Genomic DNA, 20,102 nt, shown 5'->3' on the forward strand with positions numbered 1-20,102 from the left:
GGAGACACAGGAGACGTGGGTTCGATCCCTGGGTTGGGAAGATCCCCTGGAGGAGGAAATGGCAAACCACTGCAGTATTCTTGCCTGGGAAATCCCATGGACAGAGGAGCCTGGTGGGCTACAATCCATGGGGTTGCACAGAGTCAGACATGACTTAGTAACTGAGCACACACACACACATCTCTACTTTGGTTCTTACATGTAAGACTTACTGAAGAGGCAGATGGGCTGGGCTGGGAGGGAGGGTGGATGTTAATGTCTTTGCTATAGGAGCTGGGCTCTTTAGACTCTATCTTGACAGAGGACTCCTCAGTAAGGTGGATCAGTTCTAGGGCCAGTCTCTTAGGGTGGAACCTGGGTCTGGAGAGCGAGGGATTCAGCATAGCTTGGGAACTATAGACTGACCCAGACTTTCTAGGTTCCGTGACCTGGGGACATATAGATGTTTTGTGACCCAGTCCATGCAAGTGGAAGCAGAATTGACCCAACCCCCAGAAATGTAAAGGGAGTACCCTCAATTCCCTGGGACACTCTTTGCTTCCTGCTCACCTTCCTCTAATTTTATTCTGTGCATGGGATGGGGCTCTGATATGGAGGAGGTCACTCAAGATGTAGAGACAACCCCCCTTTTCCTGACTGGTCCCGTTGTGCCCTGTGTCTCAGATCCTGTTGTCTGTCCTTCCTCCATATGTCATGTCTACTGTCTTCAGCTTATTCCACAGAGCTGTCCTCTCTTCTCAGCTTGTCATTTTGGAAGCAGCCTCTAGGAAACTTACTGACCCCCTCTGACTGTGTCCGGGCTTCCTGTGCCCCCACCTTCACCCCAAGTGATTCAAAGAAAGCACCTTTCTCAGGAGAGGAGATCCGGCCCGAAGAGTCCCCTACTTTCCCCGCCTCAACCCTGTATCCCGGGTGGCCCTGGCGATTCCGGACTGAATTCCTCGGGTTCTCCCCCGCCACCATCCCGCCCCGCTCCCCCTCCTAGAAAAAGCAGGGAGTTAAGGCTAATGACGATTGGCTGCCTGGCCAATCGTCGCTTTGAGAAAGTTTGGGCCGTGATCCTGTTTCATTAGGCTGATTGGAGCAGCCAGGACTCGAAGGTAGAGTCCCTCCCCAGGGATCCCGGGTACAGTTACACTAGCTGTCGCCGCCCGCGCACGCCCCTTCTGGACAGACGTGACCCCCGCCCCCTTGCCCGCTCCTCGCCCCCTGCTCCTCCTCTTTTGTTTTTATCCAGCGTCTGCTTCCTCTCTCTCTCTCCCCGTCTTCCTCCTCCCTCTGTCTCTTCCTCCCGCCCTCTGCCTCCCTGCAGCGCCAAGCCGGCTCCCCAGCCTAGTCAGCCGAAAGCAAACCACTGAGAGTTTGCCGAGCCTCCCCTGGGGGCGCGGGCCGCCGAGTTCCGCTCAGGCACCGCCGCAAGCCGGCGAGGGAGCGCCGCCGAAGGAAAACAAGCGGGCGCGCGAGGGGAGCCCCGGAGAGGGCGGCCGGGCGGCGGCGGGCCGCCGAGTTCGAATCCGGGCGGCCGCGCCGCCAGCCCCCGCGCCCCCTTCTCCCGCGCGGCGCTCCGGGGGACGAGCTGGCTCCGCTCGCGGCTCGAGCGGCGAGCGTTTCCTAACGTGAGAGGCCGGGCGCCGCGGGCGAGGGCCGGGGAGCCGGGCCGGCTGGCGGCGAGGCGCCGGGGCAGCGCGGAGGCAGCGGGTCCCATGCCGGCGGCCAACATGATGGAGAGTCTGCAGCCGCCCGCCCTGCAGGTGCCCGAGCCACGGGGCGTGCCCGAGGGCAGCCCGGTCTGGTCCAGCTCGTCGACCCCCACGCTTCGCCGCCGGCGCTTCAAGATGCGCCGCACCAAGAACGTGCAGGAGCCGAGCCTGGAGGCCGGGCTGAGCGGGGACCTGCCTGGCGTCTTGGCGCCCGGCAAGGAGTTCCTGCAGCTGCCATCCATCGAGATCACGCCCTCCAGCGACGAGGACACCCCGTGGTCCAACTGCTCTACGCCCAGCGCTTCCCCGCGCCGAAAACGCTTCCTTCTGCGCAAGTGGCTGCGGGTGAGGGAGCGGAAGGAGTGCAGCGAAAGCAGGTACGTGCCGTCCCGTCCCCGCCTTCTTCCCCTTTCCTCCTCCGGCCTCCCCAGAGCCTCCGGGGCCGGGGGAAGAGGGGTCCCAGGGCATCCGGGAAACTTCGCGGAGGATTGCAGGAGCCCTTCGCCCGAGTGGACTGCTTGCCCACGTGTCACCCATCTTCCCAGCCCAAGTGGGGGCCGGTGACTTTATAGTACACGTGTACACGGGGCTTCACGCTGCGTTCCAACCCGTCGGATCCTCACAGCAACGTGTGTAGTAAAAACCATAGCAGCTAGTGTTTACTGAACCCTTAGCAAACTCGGGTCAGTAGGATGCGCACTTCACCGTCTATCTCCACATTTAATCCCCACAGAACCTCTTTGAGGTAGGTGCTCTCAGTCCCACCGATGGAGATCGTAGAAGGCAAGAGAAATCAAGTGGTTTCTCCACTCAGACTTCAGTTTCTAAGCTCCATTTTAATGTTATTTTATTTTTGGCCACCCCAGGTTGTCTTTCCTGGCCCCCCAGGTGTAGAGGTGTATTCACATTGAGTGAGTCAGGTTTCCTACCACAGAGAATCTTTAGACAGCTAGGCCCGGTCCACACCATTGTAGTTTGTGCCAGCTACTTTTTGCCTGGGTGGATATGGCGTCTGAGTAGTTGGGAAGTTAGCTTTCCCTAGGCGGAGAATTTGTGTAAGAGACAGGTAGAGCAGCTCCACACAGCCTTGGAGGAAGAAGGGAGTTAGGTTTGAGCCAAGTGGGTTGCCTGGTGGAAGGCAGGGGGCTGTCCTTACTGGCTCATTGTTATCTGGTACCCTACTCATTTACACTCAGACTCTAAGGCCCTCTGTCTTAACAATGGTCTGTGCCTTTGTGTGAGGCAGCTGAGCGATTGGCCACCTTTTCCTGGACACCTCCTCCCAGTCTGTCTAATTCCATTCATTTCAATTCAACAAGTATTGATTGAATGTTCTTATGAGTTGTCTGATACTAGCTGATGGTGCTGTGGCCAAGAGGCAGGAGGTGGGGGTGCTGGGTAGAGTGTGGGGATGTGGTAGTTAAGAAGGAGGATGGGAAGAGACTCAGGTAAGAAATTAAGGCATGTGAGTTTCCCTGTTATTGAGGAGATGGAATCTTGAGAAATCATGCACTATATGTGTCATGTGGTGGAGGCTTCCCAGGTGGTGCAGTGGTAAAGAATCCACCAGTCAGTGCAGGAGACGCAGGAGAGAAGGGTTCAATCCCTGCGTCAGGAAGATCCCCTGGAGGGGGAAAGGGCAACCCATTCCAGTATTCTTGCCTGAAAAATCCCATGGCCAGAGGAGCCTGGTAGACCACGGTCTGTGGGGTCTCAAATAGTCAGACATGACTTAGCAACAGAGCACGCACACATGCCACGTGGTTCTGACTGTGCAGCAAAGAGAGGAGGAAGACTTCTGGAAGGAAGAGGCTCAAACCATGACACGTACAGACAGGTAGTAGAAAACAGCAGAAAGAGTATGATATCAGGGACATGAGATCAGGAAAGGGGAACAGTACCTACGAACATAAGAACAGGATGAGGTGTGTCTTTGAGAGGACGCTGAGAAATTGGGCCGGGTTATATCGATGATGAGCGTTCTCAGCCTGCCAGGCTCTCTTTCTCTTTTTTTTTGGTGGAATGACTGGATGTGGTTATCTCTGCAGGCGAAGATGTAAAGCTGTGTTCTGGGGCTTTTCGGGAACCTGAGGATAACAGTTCTTTCTGTACTTGTCCATCATCCTGCTGCCTTTCCCAGAGAGTGGAGGGAAATGGAACAAATGGTGGGAGCTAATTTTTAAATTTTTTCTTTTTAAAAGAATTAAGGCTGGACTTTAAAACATTGTAATTTTATTTATTTATTTATTTTTGGCTGTGCTGGATCTTCATTGCTGTGTGGGCTTTTCTCTAGTTGCAGCGAGCAGAGGCCTACTCTCTAGTTGTGGTGTGCGGGCTTCTCATTGCAGAGCACAGGCTCTAGGGTGTGTAGGCTTTAGTGGTTGTGGCTCCTGGGCTCCAGAGCACAGGCTCAGTAGTTGTGGCACATGGGCTTAGTTGCTCCACAGCATTTGGGACCTTCCCGGATCAGGGGGTCAAACCAGTGCCTCCTACCTTGCCGGCAGATTCTGTGTCGCGGAGCCACCAGGGAAGCCTGATGGGAGCTAATCTTGAACTAAAATAGTTCATCCTGGTTTGTCAGCTTCCCCTCAAATGTGAGAGACCCTAAAAGAGGCCCTGTTTTGACCCTGAGATTCTGCCATGTGTACTGAGGACAGTCATACATGGGTAGTCAGGGTGAGGATAGGGTGGATTTGGTTAGATTTAGGAAGATCTGTCTTGGTTTTGAGAGTTGTCTGAAGGTACAGTGCAAGAAATTTCCTGGCAGTCCAGCGATTTCACTGCAGAGGGCGCAGGTTTGATCCCTGGTCAGGGAACTAAGATCTTCCAAGCTCTGAGGCATGGCCTGCCCCCGCCCCCCCAAAAAAAAGGTTCAGTGGAATCTTCATTTCTGTTGGAGCAGGGAACAAACTTTTATTTATTTATTTTAAAAAGTACTTATATTTCTTTATTTATTTGGGTGCAGCAGGTCTTGGCTTCAGCGTGCGGGATCCTCGATCTTTGCTGTGAGATGCGGGGTCTTTAGTTGCAGCATCCCAACTCTTGTGTGTCACAAGATCCAGTTCTGGGATCCAGTTCCCTGACCAGGGTTCAAACCCCGGACCTCTTGAAGCATGGAGTCTTAGCCGCTGGACCACTGGGGAAGTTCCGGGGAATATACTTTTAGATCAGGAAGGGTTTTTCATCTTCTAGGAATAGTTTAAAAACTGGCAGTTGTTTTCTATGGTGACTTGTTGGGTTAGAAGAATGTTGGTATATATGTAGAAAAAGGCAATCTCTGGATTCAAACCTAGATTTGTCAGACTCCAATCTCTACTCTTAACTGCTGTGGAACTGCCTCCTGTTGGAATCTGTCTCGACTGTGGCTAAAACAAAGGCCCATCCGTTTTAGGCCTTGAAAGAAGAAGGTTTCTGGGAAAGAAAAGAAGCAGTCAAGTGAATGGGGGATTGTAGATGGCCAGGATGGTTCCCTGAGGAGGAATTAGCGTTTAGAGGCAATAGGGCCCAAAGAGCGTTGGATCTCATGCCAGGAGAAAGTGAAGTGTTCGTCGCTCAGTCGTGTCTGACTCTTTGCGACCCCATGGACTGTAGCCCATCAGGCTCCTCTGTCCTTGGGGTTCTCCAGGCAAGAATACTGAAGTGGGATGCCTTTCCCTTCTCCAGGGAATCTTCCCAACCCAGCTCAAGGCCGGGTCTCCCACATTGCAGGCAGATTCTTTACCATCTGAGCCACCAGGGAAGCCCCATATCAGGAGACCTGGGTTTAAATTTAAGTTTTGTCCTTTCTTAGCTGTGGAACCTTGCACAACTCCTTTCATCTTCTCTATCTGTGGATTAATGGCAGGTCTCAGGAGCGATATCTGTGGACATGTTTTGTAAACGTCCCTTTGCTGTGCAAAGGGGAAGGAGTATTGTCCTCTTCCTGTGAGTGGCTCACATGGAGGGGATGTGTGCTTGAGAGTGTAGGTTATATACCCACGTGTCCTGGAGCAGCAACCCGGGGCTCCTCACATGTTACAGGATTCGGAGATGCTGATGGGGAAGTGACCCAGCTCTGGCTCAGATAAGGAGATGAGCACAGCACGCCCTACAGGGCGTCTTTCCTCTTCGTGATCCGCACCCCAGGTCTACCTCTCCATGGCAAAGAAAAGACCCTTTTCAGGCCTTCGATGATGTTCTATCCCATATGGTAGAGGACACGGGGCTGAGAGGGCCTCAACTTGTGCATTTTTTTTTTTTTTTGGCTGCACTGGGTCTTTGTTGTGGCTCCTGGACTTCTCTAGTTGCAGCACACAGGCTCCAGAGCGCATGGGCTTAGTTCTCTTGCAGTATGCAGGATCTTCGTTCCCCGATCAGTGGTTGAACCCACGTCCCCTGCTTTGGAAGGCAGATTCTTAACCACTGGATGGCCAGGGAAGTCCCAGCTTGTGGGTTTTAACTGCAAAAAGATAAAAATATAATCAGGAGACCTCTTTCCTTTCCTTAACCCTGGGAAGATAGAAGTAGAGAAAACGATGAAGTTAGCTCCGAGTCTAATTTTTTCTGGTTCATCTTTGTATTTTCACTGTCTAGCACTGTACTTGGCTTTTTGTTATGATCAATAGATGTTCATTGATGGATAAATTAATAACGAGTGAATGATTACTTTTACTCTACTCTTTATAATGAAAGTATCCTTATTCATGAGTCAGGGGAAATATCCTGCAGGAGATGAGTCCAGAACTGAGTTTTTTGCTGTATGATGGTTTTATTGAGACATAATCTTCCCAGGTATCCTAGTGGTAAAGACCCTGCCTGCCAATGCAAGAGACATAAGAGACTCTGGTTTGATCCCTGGGTGGAGAAGATCCCCTGGAGGAGGGCATGGCAACGCACTCTAGTATTCTTGCCTGGAGAATCCCATAGACAGAGGAGCCTGAGGGCTATAGTCCATGTGGTTGCAAAGATACAGACACAACTGAAGTGACTTGGCACACACATAATCTACTTGCCATACAATTCAGTCAGCTTTAAAGTACACAATTCAGTGTATATTTTAGTTTATTTATAAATATGTGCAGTCATCATCCCAATTTTAGAACGTTTTCATGACCGTGAAAAGAAACCCATACCCTTTATATATCACCTTCAATCCCCTTGTCTTCCATCCTCTCCCCTCCAGACTGCTAAGTCGCTTCAGTCGTGTCCGACTCTGTGCAACCCCATAGACGGTAGCCCACCAGGCTCTGCCGTCAGTGGGATTCTCCAGGCAAGAATACTGGAGTGGGTTGCCATTTCCTTCTCCAACTAGCAATCACAAATCTTTTCTATGGGGAGCTGAGTTTTGAATGGGAACCAGATGCCTCTTAGTGAAGACAATTTGGATGTGTTGGCTTGAAGATGGGGATGGTGTTGATGAGGAATGTGGGAAAATGAGGGTAGTGATGTGATGGGCTGACAGACTATGATGTGTGCTGAAGAGTTTGAATTTCAATTAATCAGTCAGTCAACAAAGATGTATTGAGATCCTATGGACAGTGTGCTTTGTCTGCAGAGAGGATTCAACTCAATGGGGAGCCATTGTAGGTTCTGGAACCTGAGAGAGACATGCGCAGAGTGGTATCGGAGGCACTGAAATCTTGATGTTCTGTGTGAACTGAGTGTGAGGTGGAGGCTGGAGCCTTGCACAACTCTTCCAGCAGTTACTGTTATATCTGGGGATTGTCATCTTAGCCACTGTTTGACATAAGGTGGCACAGTTTTTTGCTAGCCATGTTGCCCTCCGAGCTCTGTGAATAACGAACTCTGAAGTTGATGGGCAAAGCTCTTAGAACTAGTACCTGCATGTCTCCCCAGATCCCTTGGCCATAACTGGTTGTGGTGATTGTTTAAAACCCAAATTGAGAGATTTCCCTGGTGGCGAAGTGGATAAGAATCCACCTGCCAACGAAGGGGACGCAGATTCGATCCCTGGTCTGGGAAGATCCCACATGCCCCAGAACATCTCAGCCCATGCACCACAACTCCTGAGCCTGCGCTGAAGAGCCCAGGGACCACAATGAACAGTAATCCCTAAGTCCAAGAGCAGCAAAGACCCAGCACAGTTAATAAATTAAATACAAACCCCCCCCCAAAACCCAAATTGAGCACCAAAGTCCCTCTCACCTGCTGGAATACAGCAAGAGGTCAGAATTGGACAGAGATACAACTTTTCTGACGGCATCCTGACGTCATTCTGTGGAGTGGGGGCGGGAGAGTGCCAAGGAGCGGGCGAGTAGGTGTGGCTGGCTGACTTCGGGCTGTCTTTCTGGGGGACACAGAGCATCTCTGTCTCCCCAGGACACCGTCCTAAGAAGTACCTCTTGCACCCCTTTCCCTTGGCATTTCTGTCCCCTCTTCTCTGTGACGTAGCGACCCTGTTATGCCTTCTGCCCGGCTGTACGTCTGATCTCAGGAGGTACCTCTCACTGACTCTGCAGGTCTGGTGGGCCTGGTTATCTGTCTGATGCCAGCCTCGCTGACATGCGTGTTTGCAGGTAATGATTACCCATCATTGGTGTATTTATTAATGTATCTGTTTTAAAACATTCATTTATTTATTTGGCTCTGTCGGGTCTTAGTTGTGTCTTTCTTGCACCCGGGCCCCCTGCATTGGGAGCATGGAGTCCCGGGCATTGGACCACCTGGGAAATCCCTCCTTGGTTTATTTATCTTGAGTCTTCATCCCCTTCCCCTGACCTTTGGAGGGAGCCTTGCTTCCAGTTTCAGCTCAATTTCCAGGTAGCAGTCTGATGAGTGCATCCAGACGCCACATCCATCACCCCGGTGAGGACCCCGCCATATGGCAGAGGCACAGAGTGTGAGAAGGAGAGAATTCATGTCTTTCTTCACACAGAGCATCAAAGAGGAGACCTGTGATTTATCAGCAGATTAAATAAAGTAATTAGTGCTGGATAAAGTTAAACTAAACCTCACCCAGACCCTTAATTCCTTGAGGGCGGGGACTGCATTTTACTCTCTGCTAAGCACCTTAAATATGCATTTAATCCTCACAACAAAGTGCTAGGTGGGTTTTACAGCCAAGGAACCTGAAGTTCAGAGATTCATTTGCTCTGGTCACACAGAAGCAAGGGTGAGATATGATCATGTTCTTCTAATTCCAGAGAATCGTGCTCTTCGCAGCTACACAGCACCCTCTCCCCAGGGCCTGGGAATGGTTGGCCCTTGCGTATTTGAGATCCCATCCACGTGGAGGGGGTCTTCCCTGGTAGCTCAATGGTTAAGAATCCACCTGCAAAGCAGGAGATGCGGGAGACATGTGTTCGATCCCTGAGTCGGAAATATCCCCTGGATGAGAGCATTGCAACCCACTCCAGTATTCTTGCCTAGAGAATCCCATTTGTCAGAGGAGCCTGGTGGGCTACAGCCCTGGGGTCGCAAAGTGTCGACAGTGAAGCAATTTAGCACTCATGCAAGCACGCACATCACGTCGGGGGGGGAGGTGGGAAGGTTTGAAGGATGGAAAGGAAACTGAGATGTGTGCAGGGGCCAGGGGTCGGAGGTCAGCATGGGGATGTGTGAGGGTGGTGCTACCTGGTGTAGGTGAACTGCTTCGTGAGAAACAGCCGGCCTTGGGCTGTAGATGTGGTTTCCAGATTCAGACAATTTGCGGAAACTGAGAAGGTAGATCTAAGCCCTGTGGGCTGATTCACGCTGGCCAGTTTTCTCCACAGAAGTTGATATCTTGAGAGTTTCCGTGGTGGTTAACACTCAGGGGGTGCCAGTTCCATATAAGGGAAGAGACTGGGATTTCGATGGGGTAGATTAACAGGTGATAATTCTGCCGGGCTTGGTTAGTCTCTCCTGGCAACACCAGTTGCTATACTGGTCACTGATCATTGCTTCTAGGGTAACTCTGGAGTTTTCCTTAAAAGCACTTTCCTTAAAGGCACTCGAAGGGTAGAGCTGCCAGTGGGGAATTTCCTTCCTGACTCCAATGAGTAAGCCACTAGGCCCTGAAGCAGGTGTTCAGATACAGAGCCAGGCTGGCCCGAGAGCCTGGGGGGTGGGGATTGCAGGCTTGCTGTGTGTACCAGAGCTGTACGATGTCTGCAGGCTTTTCCTGGAGCCACTGCCCTCTTGGGGTTCTTCCCTCTGAAGCCCAGATTGGTGTGGTGACTTGCCAAGGGGCAGTTGGTACCTCATGTGAAGAGAGATGCTTTTCAGCATGCAAGGAGGTTAATGAGCCCTCATCCTGTGACTTTGGAGCCTGAGGAACCTTTCTTCTCTCAGAGAGGATGGTAAGGGTTCTCAGGGATGAAGGACGCAGGGAGGAAAATCGAATGTGGAAGGAAGGCAGGATGGGAGAGGCTTTAAGCTGGTGCACAGAGATGTCAGGCCTGGGCCACCCCCACCCCCACCCCGTGCCACTTGGACACAGGATGGACAGCTGCATGCCACTTCCTGGAGGAAGTCCTGATTGCTCGGTGGTGAAGAATCTGCCTGCCCATCCAGGAGACACGGGTTTGATCTCCGGTCCGCGAAGATCCCACATGCCTTAGAGCAACTAAGCCTGGATGCCACAACTCTTGAGCCTGTGCTCTGGAGCCCAGGAACAGCATCTGCTGAAGCCTGAGTGCCCCAGAGCTCCTGCTTTGCAACTAAAGAAGCTGCCAAGATGAGAAGCCCACGCACGGCAAGCCCCTGCTTGTAGCAAAAAGAGAAAAGCCCATGCAGCAACTAAGACCTAGCACGGCCAAAAATAAATAGATAAATATTTTGAAAAAAAGAAAGTCCCGGTGTCAAATATTCCCCCCTGTTTTCAGACCCTGTGTCCGGATTTGCGATTTCGATAATCTGATCAAAGTCATCCCCAGGAAGATGCAGCTGTGCCTTCACTATGACTGGTGGTGAGGGAGGTGGAAACCCATGGCTTTTTCATTTGAGGCCCTGATACATCTTTTGGGTCAGATGGTTGTGAAGCCCTTTCTTCTACATCCTTTGCACGTACTCTAACTGGCTCTGGTTTTCCACCCTGATTTTGTAGATGAGATAAAGAAATCTGATAATTAGGCACATCTCAGTGGCAGATCTGGGTTACAGCCTGGAACTCAGGCCTCGGACTTGAACCTCTAAAGTTTGGGCTACTTTCTATCTGTCACATCTCTGGAACTTCTTCCAGCCTGTTGCCTCCTTCCTTCATGGTCTGACCACAGAGATTTTTTGCTCTTTCTGTTTTTGGTTCACAGGTTTAGTCAGGAAATGAGGGGGCCAAGTGAGGGGACTGAAAAAAATAATCCACAACCTACTTGGTTTTTCCCTTTTCTTTTGCCACTGTGCAGAAATAATTTGCCTTGGGGCCCCATTTGGGCAGGAGTGAGTGTGTTAACCTTTGTATTGTTTGTTCCAGCAACTCGGGAAATACAGAAAGACAATGGGTTAGTTTAGCAATACATTTTTGAATCGAAGCATCTTACAGCTTGTTGTCTTAAAAGGAATTTTTACATTATTAAAGTCAATGAGAGACTTTCCTGGTGGTCCAGTGGCTAAGAATCTGCCAACGCAGGAGGCACAGGTTCGAGCCCTGGTCCAGGAAGATTCCACAAGCTGTGGGGCAGCTATGCACCACAACTACTGAAGCCCATGTGCTCTAGAAACGAGCCACTGCAACAAGAAGCCCTCACACTGCAACTAGAGAAAGCCCACGCACAGCAACGAAGACCCAGCACAACCAAAATTAAGTGAATAAAATATACAAGTCAACGAGGGACTTCCCTGGTGGTCCAGTGTTTAAGACTTCATGCTCCCAATGCATGGAGGAACTAATATCCCACATGCCACGTGGTTTGACCAAAAGATTGAAAGAAAAAGTCAGTGATTATTGTGTGTAGTCAAATAGCTAGTTAATATAAAACTTTTGGATAGTAGGGAAAAGGAAAAGAGTTCATCCTTTTATTAATACTATGCTAAACCAACCCGTAGTAGCATGCTTGGCGTATTATTTCCCAGTATTTTTTTCTCATTCATAGTTTCTTTTTTAAAAAATTTTTATTTAATTTATTTTATCCTTGACTGTGCTGGGTCCTTGTTGTGGCACATGGGCTCTTCACTGTGGCTCGTGAGCTCAGCTGCCTCAAGGCATGTGGGATCTTAGTTCCCTGACCAGGGATCAAACCCACATCTCCTGCATTGGGAGGTGGACTACCAACTGCTGGATCACCAGGGAAGTTCTCAGAGTTTCTTTTTAACTGAGAGACTTTTCTTTTTCACTAGCTCTTCTGTATCTTGTACCAGTGGAATGTTAAGGGAGAACATAAACCCATAGGTCAAGGACAAGTAAGTCTGTGAAATAAGGAAAAAGAAGAATTTCTGAAGCATTGTTTCTGGAGGAGTCATCAGGATGAGCTATTTCTCCGAAGTGGGGGGATGTGAGCCCTCTCATCAAAAAGATGCTGTTTAATCTCGTCCTCCTGTTCTGCATGACCCAAGCTTGGTGTGAGTGCCAATCTGACCCCTCCGAGCAGTCTGCCTTGGTCCGGCAACCGTTTGTTTCCCAGCTGGGTCATTATACTCCGGAGCTCTTCCTGACCTTTCTGTTGATTCTCAAGATCGGATGGAATGGCAGTAATAAAGGTTACTCTGAACAAGATGGAGCTTCTCCAGAGAACAGTTTGCCCTTAGCTTGGGTGATACCATGTGTTTGCCCTGTGTCTACAGTAAAGCATGTCTTCCTGACATGTGAAGATCCCATTAAAAAAAAAAAAATAGCCCCAGGAAAGACGATGGTACACCTCTCCTCTCTTGGTTACTTCTTTCTGTGTTTTCGAGCCAAGATCTAACTGAAATCCTCCATGGCATAATTCAAACACGTTCTCTCTTGTTTTGTCCTCAGGGAAGATGAGAAGACTATCTGGTCAGTGTCCTTTGAGAATATTCTTTCAGAGACTTATTATTAGCAACTCAGGCTGTTGCTTCCAGATTCTAAGAGAAGCCTTGATTTGCACTACCAATGACTTGGTCCTCACTGATTCTCCGGTGGGGGCTGTGGAACCCTGCAGGTGCAGTGGGGGGACTGGCGGCCACACGTATTAAAAGCCAGAGCCAGAATCAGAGTGGAACAAGGCAGGAAGTGGCCCGCCCATTCAGAAAGTTCTTAGGAACACTGGCCAGTTCCTCCGAAGTGCCTTCTCCATGCCTGGACTGCTTCCCAAGATGCCTGTTTGTCGACACCAGAGAGTTCAGGCTGAAAATGTAGATAATTCAGAAGTAATTCTCAAGTTCAACATTTATTGGACATTTACAGAGAATCAGCTGCTGTCCTGTAGGCTTGGGACACAAAGATGGAGACAAATGGCCCTTCCTTGAGGAGTTCATAGCCTTTGGGGGAGACCAATGTGCAAAAAATAATTTCAGTAGGATATGGAATTCTGACTAAAACATAAAAATAGGTCTGAGGAAAAGATTTGCTGGGAGGGATAAGGGAGGAGGGTCCTGGGACCTAGATTTCACTCCTGCTTAGACTTTTCTCGCATTCAGCTGCCACTCGTTGGTACCTGCAGCTCTGGTTCTCCTTCTCTGTCAGAGAATCTAGTCTTCATGGTGGGTGGGATTTGTGTAGTTGTGGTGCATGGACTCCAGAGTTCATGGACTCAGTAGTTGCCTTGTGGCATGTGGGATCTTAGTTCCCCGACCAGGGATTGAACCATTATCCTCTGCATTGCAAAGCAGATTCTTAACCACTGGACCACCAGGGAAGTCTCCAGTCATTTCAACTTTGAGCAGACTGGGACGGTCCAAGGCCAGGAGGCTGGTCAATGGCAGAGATAGTTCTAGAATAGAGATCTCCTGCAACCTTACTGTGTGTTCCCCTGACTCCATGTCCCAAGGAGCTCATCGTTGCTCAGGATGGAGCCATATCTTCATCAGTGAACCCCGGAAGCTCCAGCAGGCCTCGTCTGTTGTTAGGGGCAGGGTAATGGTTTGTCCTAGATGACTGCCCTTGCTCGCATCACTCCACAGGATTATCTGAGGCAGCATGGGGGTGGAGGCTCTGCTTTTATTTTTATTTTTTTACTGTGTGAGCCTGGACAGGTTACTCAGTCTCTCTGGGCCTCAGTGTCTTTTCTTGTTCATAACATGGAGTTTATGTTTCTTCTTCAACTTGTGAGACAGAATTAAGTACATGTGTCTGAACAATCATGCTGTTTTTGTCATTAGTTAATAACACAGATTTCTTTGATGGTCTGTGAGGCTTCTGAGTCTGCTCCTCTGGTTAGGGCAAGCTGGAACAGTGGTTTGTTGTTTCTTTGATGAGATGTCACTTTTCTGATCTATTAATAGGTGCTGAAAATGAGTTCATAATTTTATAATTTGTGTCTGCTCTTGGCTGTCTTGTCTCTTCGGTGTTGGTCTGCTTAAGGTTCTGAATCTAGGTTTATTTCTCCTCCTCTATCTCTCCTCACTCTCCCACCTCTCTCCTCCTCCTAAATCTACATACTATCCTTGGGCTATTTTATTCACTCTTTTGAGTTTAGTTATTCCCTCATGATGAGGAGTCTCACATACACATCTCAGACCTCATTTCTTTCCTGAGCCTTAGGCTCAGCCCTGCAACTGGCTCAGCCCTCCAGTGTCCATTGGAATGTTCTTCAAAGCAGTCCATAACTTAACTCTTCATCTTTCCTTTCAAACAAGTTCCTCTCTGTTTCTTGAGGTGGGGGTTGGTACCCTTCAGTTTCAGAAAGTTTCCTTCCCTGGGAGGAAGTCTCTCTTCTCATCTCTACCACCATTGCAGCTCCCTGGGCCACCACCATCTCTCACATATATTACTCAAGCATCTGCAGCCAGAGTGGTCCTCATAGCCTCACTTCTGCACCCCTTCCTGCTTCTTTCATTGCCACTCCCAGTCCTCGGCCTCCAGCCAGAGTAACCATTCAGTGCTATGGATGAGATCTTCCTTTTATTTCCTATTTATTTATTAGTTTATTTATTTGGCTGCGTCGGCTCTTAGTTGTGTCACACGGGATCTTTTGTTGAGGTGTATGAACTTTCTAGTTGTGGTGCACGAGCTTAGTTGCTCCAGGGCATGTGGGATCTTAGTTTCCTGGCCAGGGATGGAACCCTTGTCCCCTGCATTGCTGGGCAGATTCTTAACCACTGGACTACCAGGGACATCCCAGGGATGCTTCCTTTTATTTCCAGGTCTTCCCAGACATCATTCCTCCACATGGAATTCCTCCTTTGTAACACTGACCTGCTTGGCTGCCCTGCCCTTCTTCTCCTTTGGATCTTAGGTCAGTTACCCTCTCCTCTGGGAAGTATTTCCTGACTGGGGTATTTATTAAAAATCTGTGTTCTTAAGTTGTGACTATTTGGTCTCATTGTATCCTTCACTGGATCAGAAGCCGTGAAGGTTGAGTCAATTTTGTTCAGTGCTTGTTTTATTCAGTGCCTGCTAAGCTCTTTGCGTAGATCCTAGTAGGAGCCCAGTAAACATGTACTTACAGAGTGAATAGTCAAATGTATGAAGAGCTGTAAGGAAATTTGATTTTCATGGAATTCTATTGGAAATCGTGTTATAAAGCAAGAAGTCCTCTTGACGTTGAATAATTATGCCCTCGTATGCCATTTATGTAAATCTGGATCACTGTGTGTTGTTGGTCTGTTTTAAGTCTGTTGATTTCTTTCACTGTTTTTCCTTTGTGCTGTGCCTTCCCTCAGACTGTAAGTGCTCACAGACCAGACACGGCTGCTATTGTAAGAGTGGGTGGTCTCTGTTCCAGGAGACAAATTTGGCATCATGAGGTGGAGAGCGGTTGACCTCTCCCAAAACAAGGCTTCAGAGAGCAAGGATACTTTGGGAACAATGTTTTGGCTTATGGTCAACCTGGGGCCCAGGTAGTCTACAAATAGTGACTAGCCTTTTCCCACTGAGGACCTGTGGCAGCTTTGAAGGCTATTTTTATTTTTGGATCTGTGGTTGCCATGATAATACAATACTCCTTTTCCTAGTTTTCTCTGAGTCTTCTAATTCCAGGTCAGGACAGCAGTTGTTCCACTTGCAGGAGAGAAGGATTTTGTGATAGGTACACCCTTCCTTCTACCCTTTTTTTCCCCCTACTTAATCCAGTCAGTGTTTATTGAACACATAGGACATGCCAAATACTGTTCTAGACACCAGAAACAACAGAGAACAAAACAGTTTCTGCCCTAGCAGAGTATGCGTCCTAGGGAGGGGAGAGAGAGACAATAAACAAATTAACAATTTGTTTGTTAATTTAACAAACAATTTGTTTGTTAACAACATTGATTTATTATTGTTATATTATTTATAATTTATATGTTATTTATTTATATTTATTATTGTTATTTAATTAATTAACTTATTTTTGGCTGTGCTGGGTTGTCATTGCTGCCCCCAGGCTTTCTCGAGCTGCGGCGTGCGGAGTCTACTCTCTAGTTGGGGTGCACAAGCTTCTCATTACCGTGGCTTCTCTTGCTGCAGAGCACGGGCTCTTGGGTGCACGGGCTTCAGTAGCTGCAGCACCTGGGCTCAGTGGTTGCCACTTGAGAGGGGTATAGAGCGTGGGCTCAGTAGGTGTGGGTGCATGGGCTCAGTTGCTCATCAGCAAGTGAAATCCTTCCAGACCAGGGATCAAACCCATGATGCCTGCATTGGCAGGCAGATTCTTAACCATTGGACCACCGGGGAAGAATCCATGTGTTTTCTAAAACTGGAAAATCAGGGGCTGTGAAAGGAGCATCTTCCACCCCACTATGGAGAGAGAGATGATGGGGTCGAGCTGGGCCCGACTCCCCTCCCCGTGATAGTGCAACTTCATTCAGTTCTGGAATGCAGATGCACCTGCCGCTCTGACCTCTCCCAAGACCTCGGGAGACGCGCTATGAAGCTGGGCCTCTCTGCAGCTGTCAGGTGCCAGAGCAGTTGTTCTCCTGGTGTTTTGCTTCTTTCCTCCTCCTTTTAGTGTTAATGGAAGCCAAGAGCCAAAGGGCTGCCAATACACATGGCCCTTCTTTTTTATTTTTTTATATCACAGCATTGTTTATTATGTGAATTTTTTACAATACAAACAAAAAAATACAGAAATGCAATATGTGAATACAGCTAAATGCAGAATGGTGACTTTTTTTTTCTTTTCAAGAAGCCATGATTCCCATTTCTAGTAAAATAAAAGAGACTGCACATAGGTAGAAATAGGTTGGTTGTTAGCTTCACAATTTTGCCTAGAAATGGTCTATATATGCATTTTCCCCCCTGCTACTTACCATAAAGTGTAAAAAGGGAATTAAAGGAAAGTTTCCTTGTTGATTCCTATCATATGAAAGATGCTATATTTTTTTTTTTTTAGCAGGGCCAGTATAACACATGGCCCTTCTTTATGCCAAGTCCTGACAGCCTTGAAGGCAGGTCAGGAGTGCCATTGACTGGGGCACCCTAGAGTGTGGAGCCTTGAACTGGGAGCTGGGGAGGAGGGTGGTGCAGAGGAAAGAAGGGGTGCTGATGCCTGCTGTTGGGAGATTCCAGTCAGAGCAGCAGGCAATGGTGCCTGCTTGGACATGAAGGAACACAGTGCTTGTCATAGCGATGTAATCATCTCTTAATCTGGGGGAGCATTTGATCCTTTTCAGTGTGATTTACAAGGCCCTAGGCTCTGGAAGGTGGCACAGGATATAATTATTCTTTGTATTTGCTGCACCTGCCATGGTGCCTGGCACACACCAAGCCTTTCAGTAATATGCTTTTGGCATGACAACCTACCACTTCACTTGTCCCCACATCCTATGGGATGGATGTAACGAGTATGCCCACTTGGACTTAAGGGAATTGAGGCTCTGAAACATGCCCACGTCTGTACAATTGAGTAATGATGGAAACCTGACTCAGAAAGGTTGTGCCCCAGCACCTTTAATTCAGGCCTTTTTCTGTATTGTACAAACATAAGTGCATCTGCCATTGTACCCAGGCTGATGTTCATGTGCTGACAGTGTGGGTCAGCAGACACAACTGAGTGACTTACACACACACACATTAAACCTTCTTTAGGCTGGCACAGTGAGAAGAGTCCAAATTCTACAAAAATCTGACAGCTTGGCTGCAGTGTACCTGCCACTGAGCTCTGACTGGCCTCTGCCCGTGAAGGGTTCAGTCTAGTATATTTATTATTCATCCCCTCATTCGTTCAACAGCAGGTTTTAACTGGGTGTCTATTAGGCAGTCAGTGCCAATCATAGAAATAAACGTAAAATTTAAAAACGTGACTGGTGCCTCCACAGAGGGGACAGCAATAGCTGGTCCATTGTTAGTCCTGGTTTTTGGCCAGCCCTTGCTGTGAAGGACGTCCTCTCTGTGGACAGTCTTCCTGAGGAAGTGGGGTTGGATGGACGTTTTATTTTAGGAGAGCAGAAGCAGTTTCCTCTCAGTGAAGGACCTAGCTCATTCATCTCAGAGTAGGCAAAGGTGGCCCGTGTTTTGTTGGCTGGAGAATTCTGGCTGTGGACATGGGGTAACCAGGGGTATTTCTGCTCTTCCCTCTTTGTACTGGACCTGGGACCACTGATGCTTTGGTTTCTACAGCAGAGGGTGGGCATGGAAAACTAATAATTCTGTTTCTCACAAGCATCATTGATGCAATGATTCAGAACTTAGACATTTGGGGCTTAATTAACTATGCATTTTTCTCACTTATAGCCACAGAGAATCTGGAGTCCTAGAGCCTCTACCTCCCATTTTCCACTAGATTAAGGCTCCTATGGGTGACAGGTGCTATTAAGTCACTTTCACTTCTTAAGCAGCTCAGTGTGTCCTTAGTATTTCTTACTAAGAAATAGTTAGCACAATGCAGGAAACTGCAAACCTCACTCCTCCAGGTTAAGTGGAACAGTACTGGAGGATGAATGAATGACTGAGCCTTTAAAAATATATGTATATTTAATAGATATAAACATTATATATGTATGTATGTATATATACACAGGGGCTTCCCTGGTGGCTCAGTGGTAAAAAAAATCCCACCTGCCAATGTAGGAAATGAGGATTCAATCCTGGGATTGGGAAGATCCCCTGGAGAAGGAAATGGCAACCCGCTCTAGGATTCTTGCCTGGGAAAACCCCACGGACAGAGGAGCCTGGTGGGCTGCAGTCCATGGGGCCTCAAAAGAGCTGGACATGACTGAACAACTCAATATATACATATACATATAATTTTGCATATAATTTTAAATTATACATGTTATATCATAGTAGTGTTAGTTGCTCAGTCATGTCTGACTCTTTGCAACCCCACGGACCATAGCCTGCCAAGCCCCTCTGTCCATGGGATTCTCCAGGCAAGAATGCTGGAGTGGGTTGCCATTTCCTTCTCCAGAAGATCTTCCCGACCCAGGGATTAAACCTGAGTCTCCTACATTGCAGGCAGATTCTTTACCATCTGCGCTACAGGGAAGTCCCTGTATATACATGTAATTTTAAACCCTGGGTGTTCCCTAGGGCAGAGATCCCCAGCGGGTCCGTGGCCTGTTTGGAACCAGGCCACACAGCAGGAGGTGAGCAGTGGGTGAGCCAGTGAAGCTTCGTCTGTATTTACAGCCTCTCCTCATCACTTACATTACACCTGAGGGCATTGGATTCTCATAGGGGTGCAAACCAAAATGAGATTACAGAGTAGACTGGACATCAGCAATACACTTTGGGTGTTACTGTTTCCCATCACCCCCAGATGGACCATCTAGTTGCAGGAAACAAGCTCAGGGCTCCCATTGATTTTCATTATGGTGAGTTATATAAAAAAGGCTGAGCGCTGAAGAATTGTTGCTTTCAAACGGTGGTGCTGGAGAACTCTTGAGAGTCCCTTGGACTGCAAGGAGATCAAACCAGTCAATCCTAAAGGAAATCAACCCTGAATATTCATTGGAAGAACTGATACTGAAACTGAAGCTCCAATATTCTGGCTACCTAATGCAAAGAGCCAACTCATAGGAAGAGACCCTGATGCTGGGAAAGATTGAAGGTGGGAGAAGGGGGTGACAGGATGAGATGGTTGGATAGCATCACTGACTCAATAGACATGAGTTTGTGAAAACTCCAGGAGTTAGTGAAGGACAGGGAAGCCTGGCATGCTGCAGTCCATGGGGTCATAAAGAGTCAGACACTTAGTGACTGAACTACAAATTTCACAATATAATAATAATAGAAGTCAAATGCATCATAAATGTAATGTACTTGAATCATCCTGAAACCATTCCCCCTCCCCCATTCTTGGAAAAATTGTCTTCCACGAAACTGTTCCCTGGTGCCAAGAAAGTTGGGGACAGCTGCCCTAGAACAAGTGAGGTCCTCACTGGCTGTGGGATGGTGATTCAGCTTTAACCAGAAAAAAAAAAAATTAATTTGCCTATTGAATACTA

The 20,102-nt window shown here is 48.4% G+C and overlaps 1 protein-coding gene across 14 annotated transcripts in view; it reads left to right on the top strand.

Annotated features, from left to right (window-relative positions):
• The first annotated feature begins 1,364 nt into the window (after positions 1-1,364).
• Positions 1,365-20,102, top strand: part of GRAMD1B (GRAM domain containing 1B) — a 179,252-nt gene continuing 160,514 nt past the window's right edge. For 5 of the 14 annotated variants that reach the window (XR_014068783.1, XM_081541415.1, XM_081541413.1 and 2 more), the window contains exon 1: positions 1,365-2,077. Coding sequence is in view for 10 of the 14 variants with exons in the window: in XM_081541415.1 (XP_081397541.1) it covers positions 1,704-2,077 (374 nt within the window). In the remaining 4 variants the exon portion in view is untranslated. Of the gene's footprint in view, positions 3,910-10,279; positions 10,446-20,102 lie in introns of those variants that run through there. The other 9 variants (XR_014068786.1, XR_014068785.1, XM_081541416.1 and 6 more) reach the window with 3 other exon arrangements.

The sequence above is a fragment of the Giraffa tippelskirchi genome, chromosome 11 (assembly GCF_054371585.1).
Source record: "Giraffa tippelskirchi isolate mGirTip1 chromosome 11, T2T-mGirTip1v1.2.pri, whole genome shotgun sequence".
In the NCBI taxonomy this organism is placed as follows: Eukaryota; Metazoa; Chordata; class Mammalia; order Artiodactyla; family Giraffidae; genus Giraffa; species Giraffa tippelskirchi.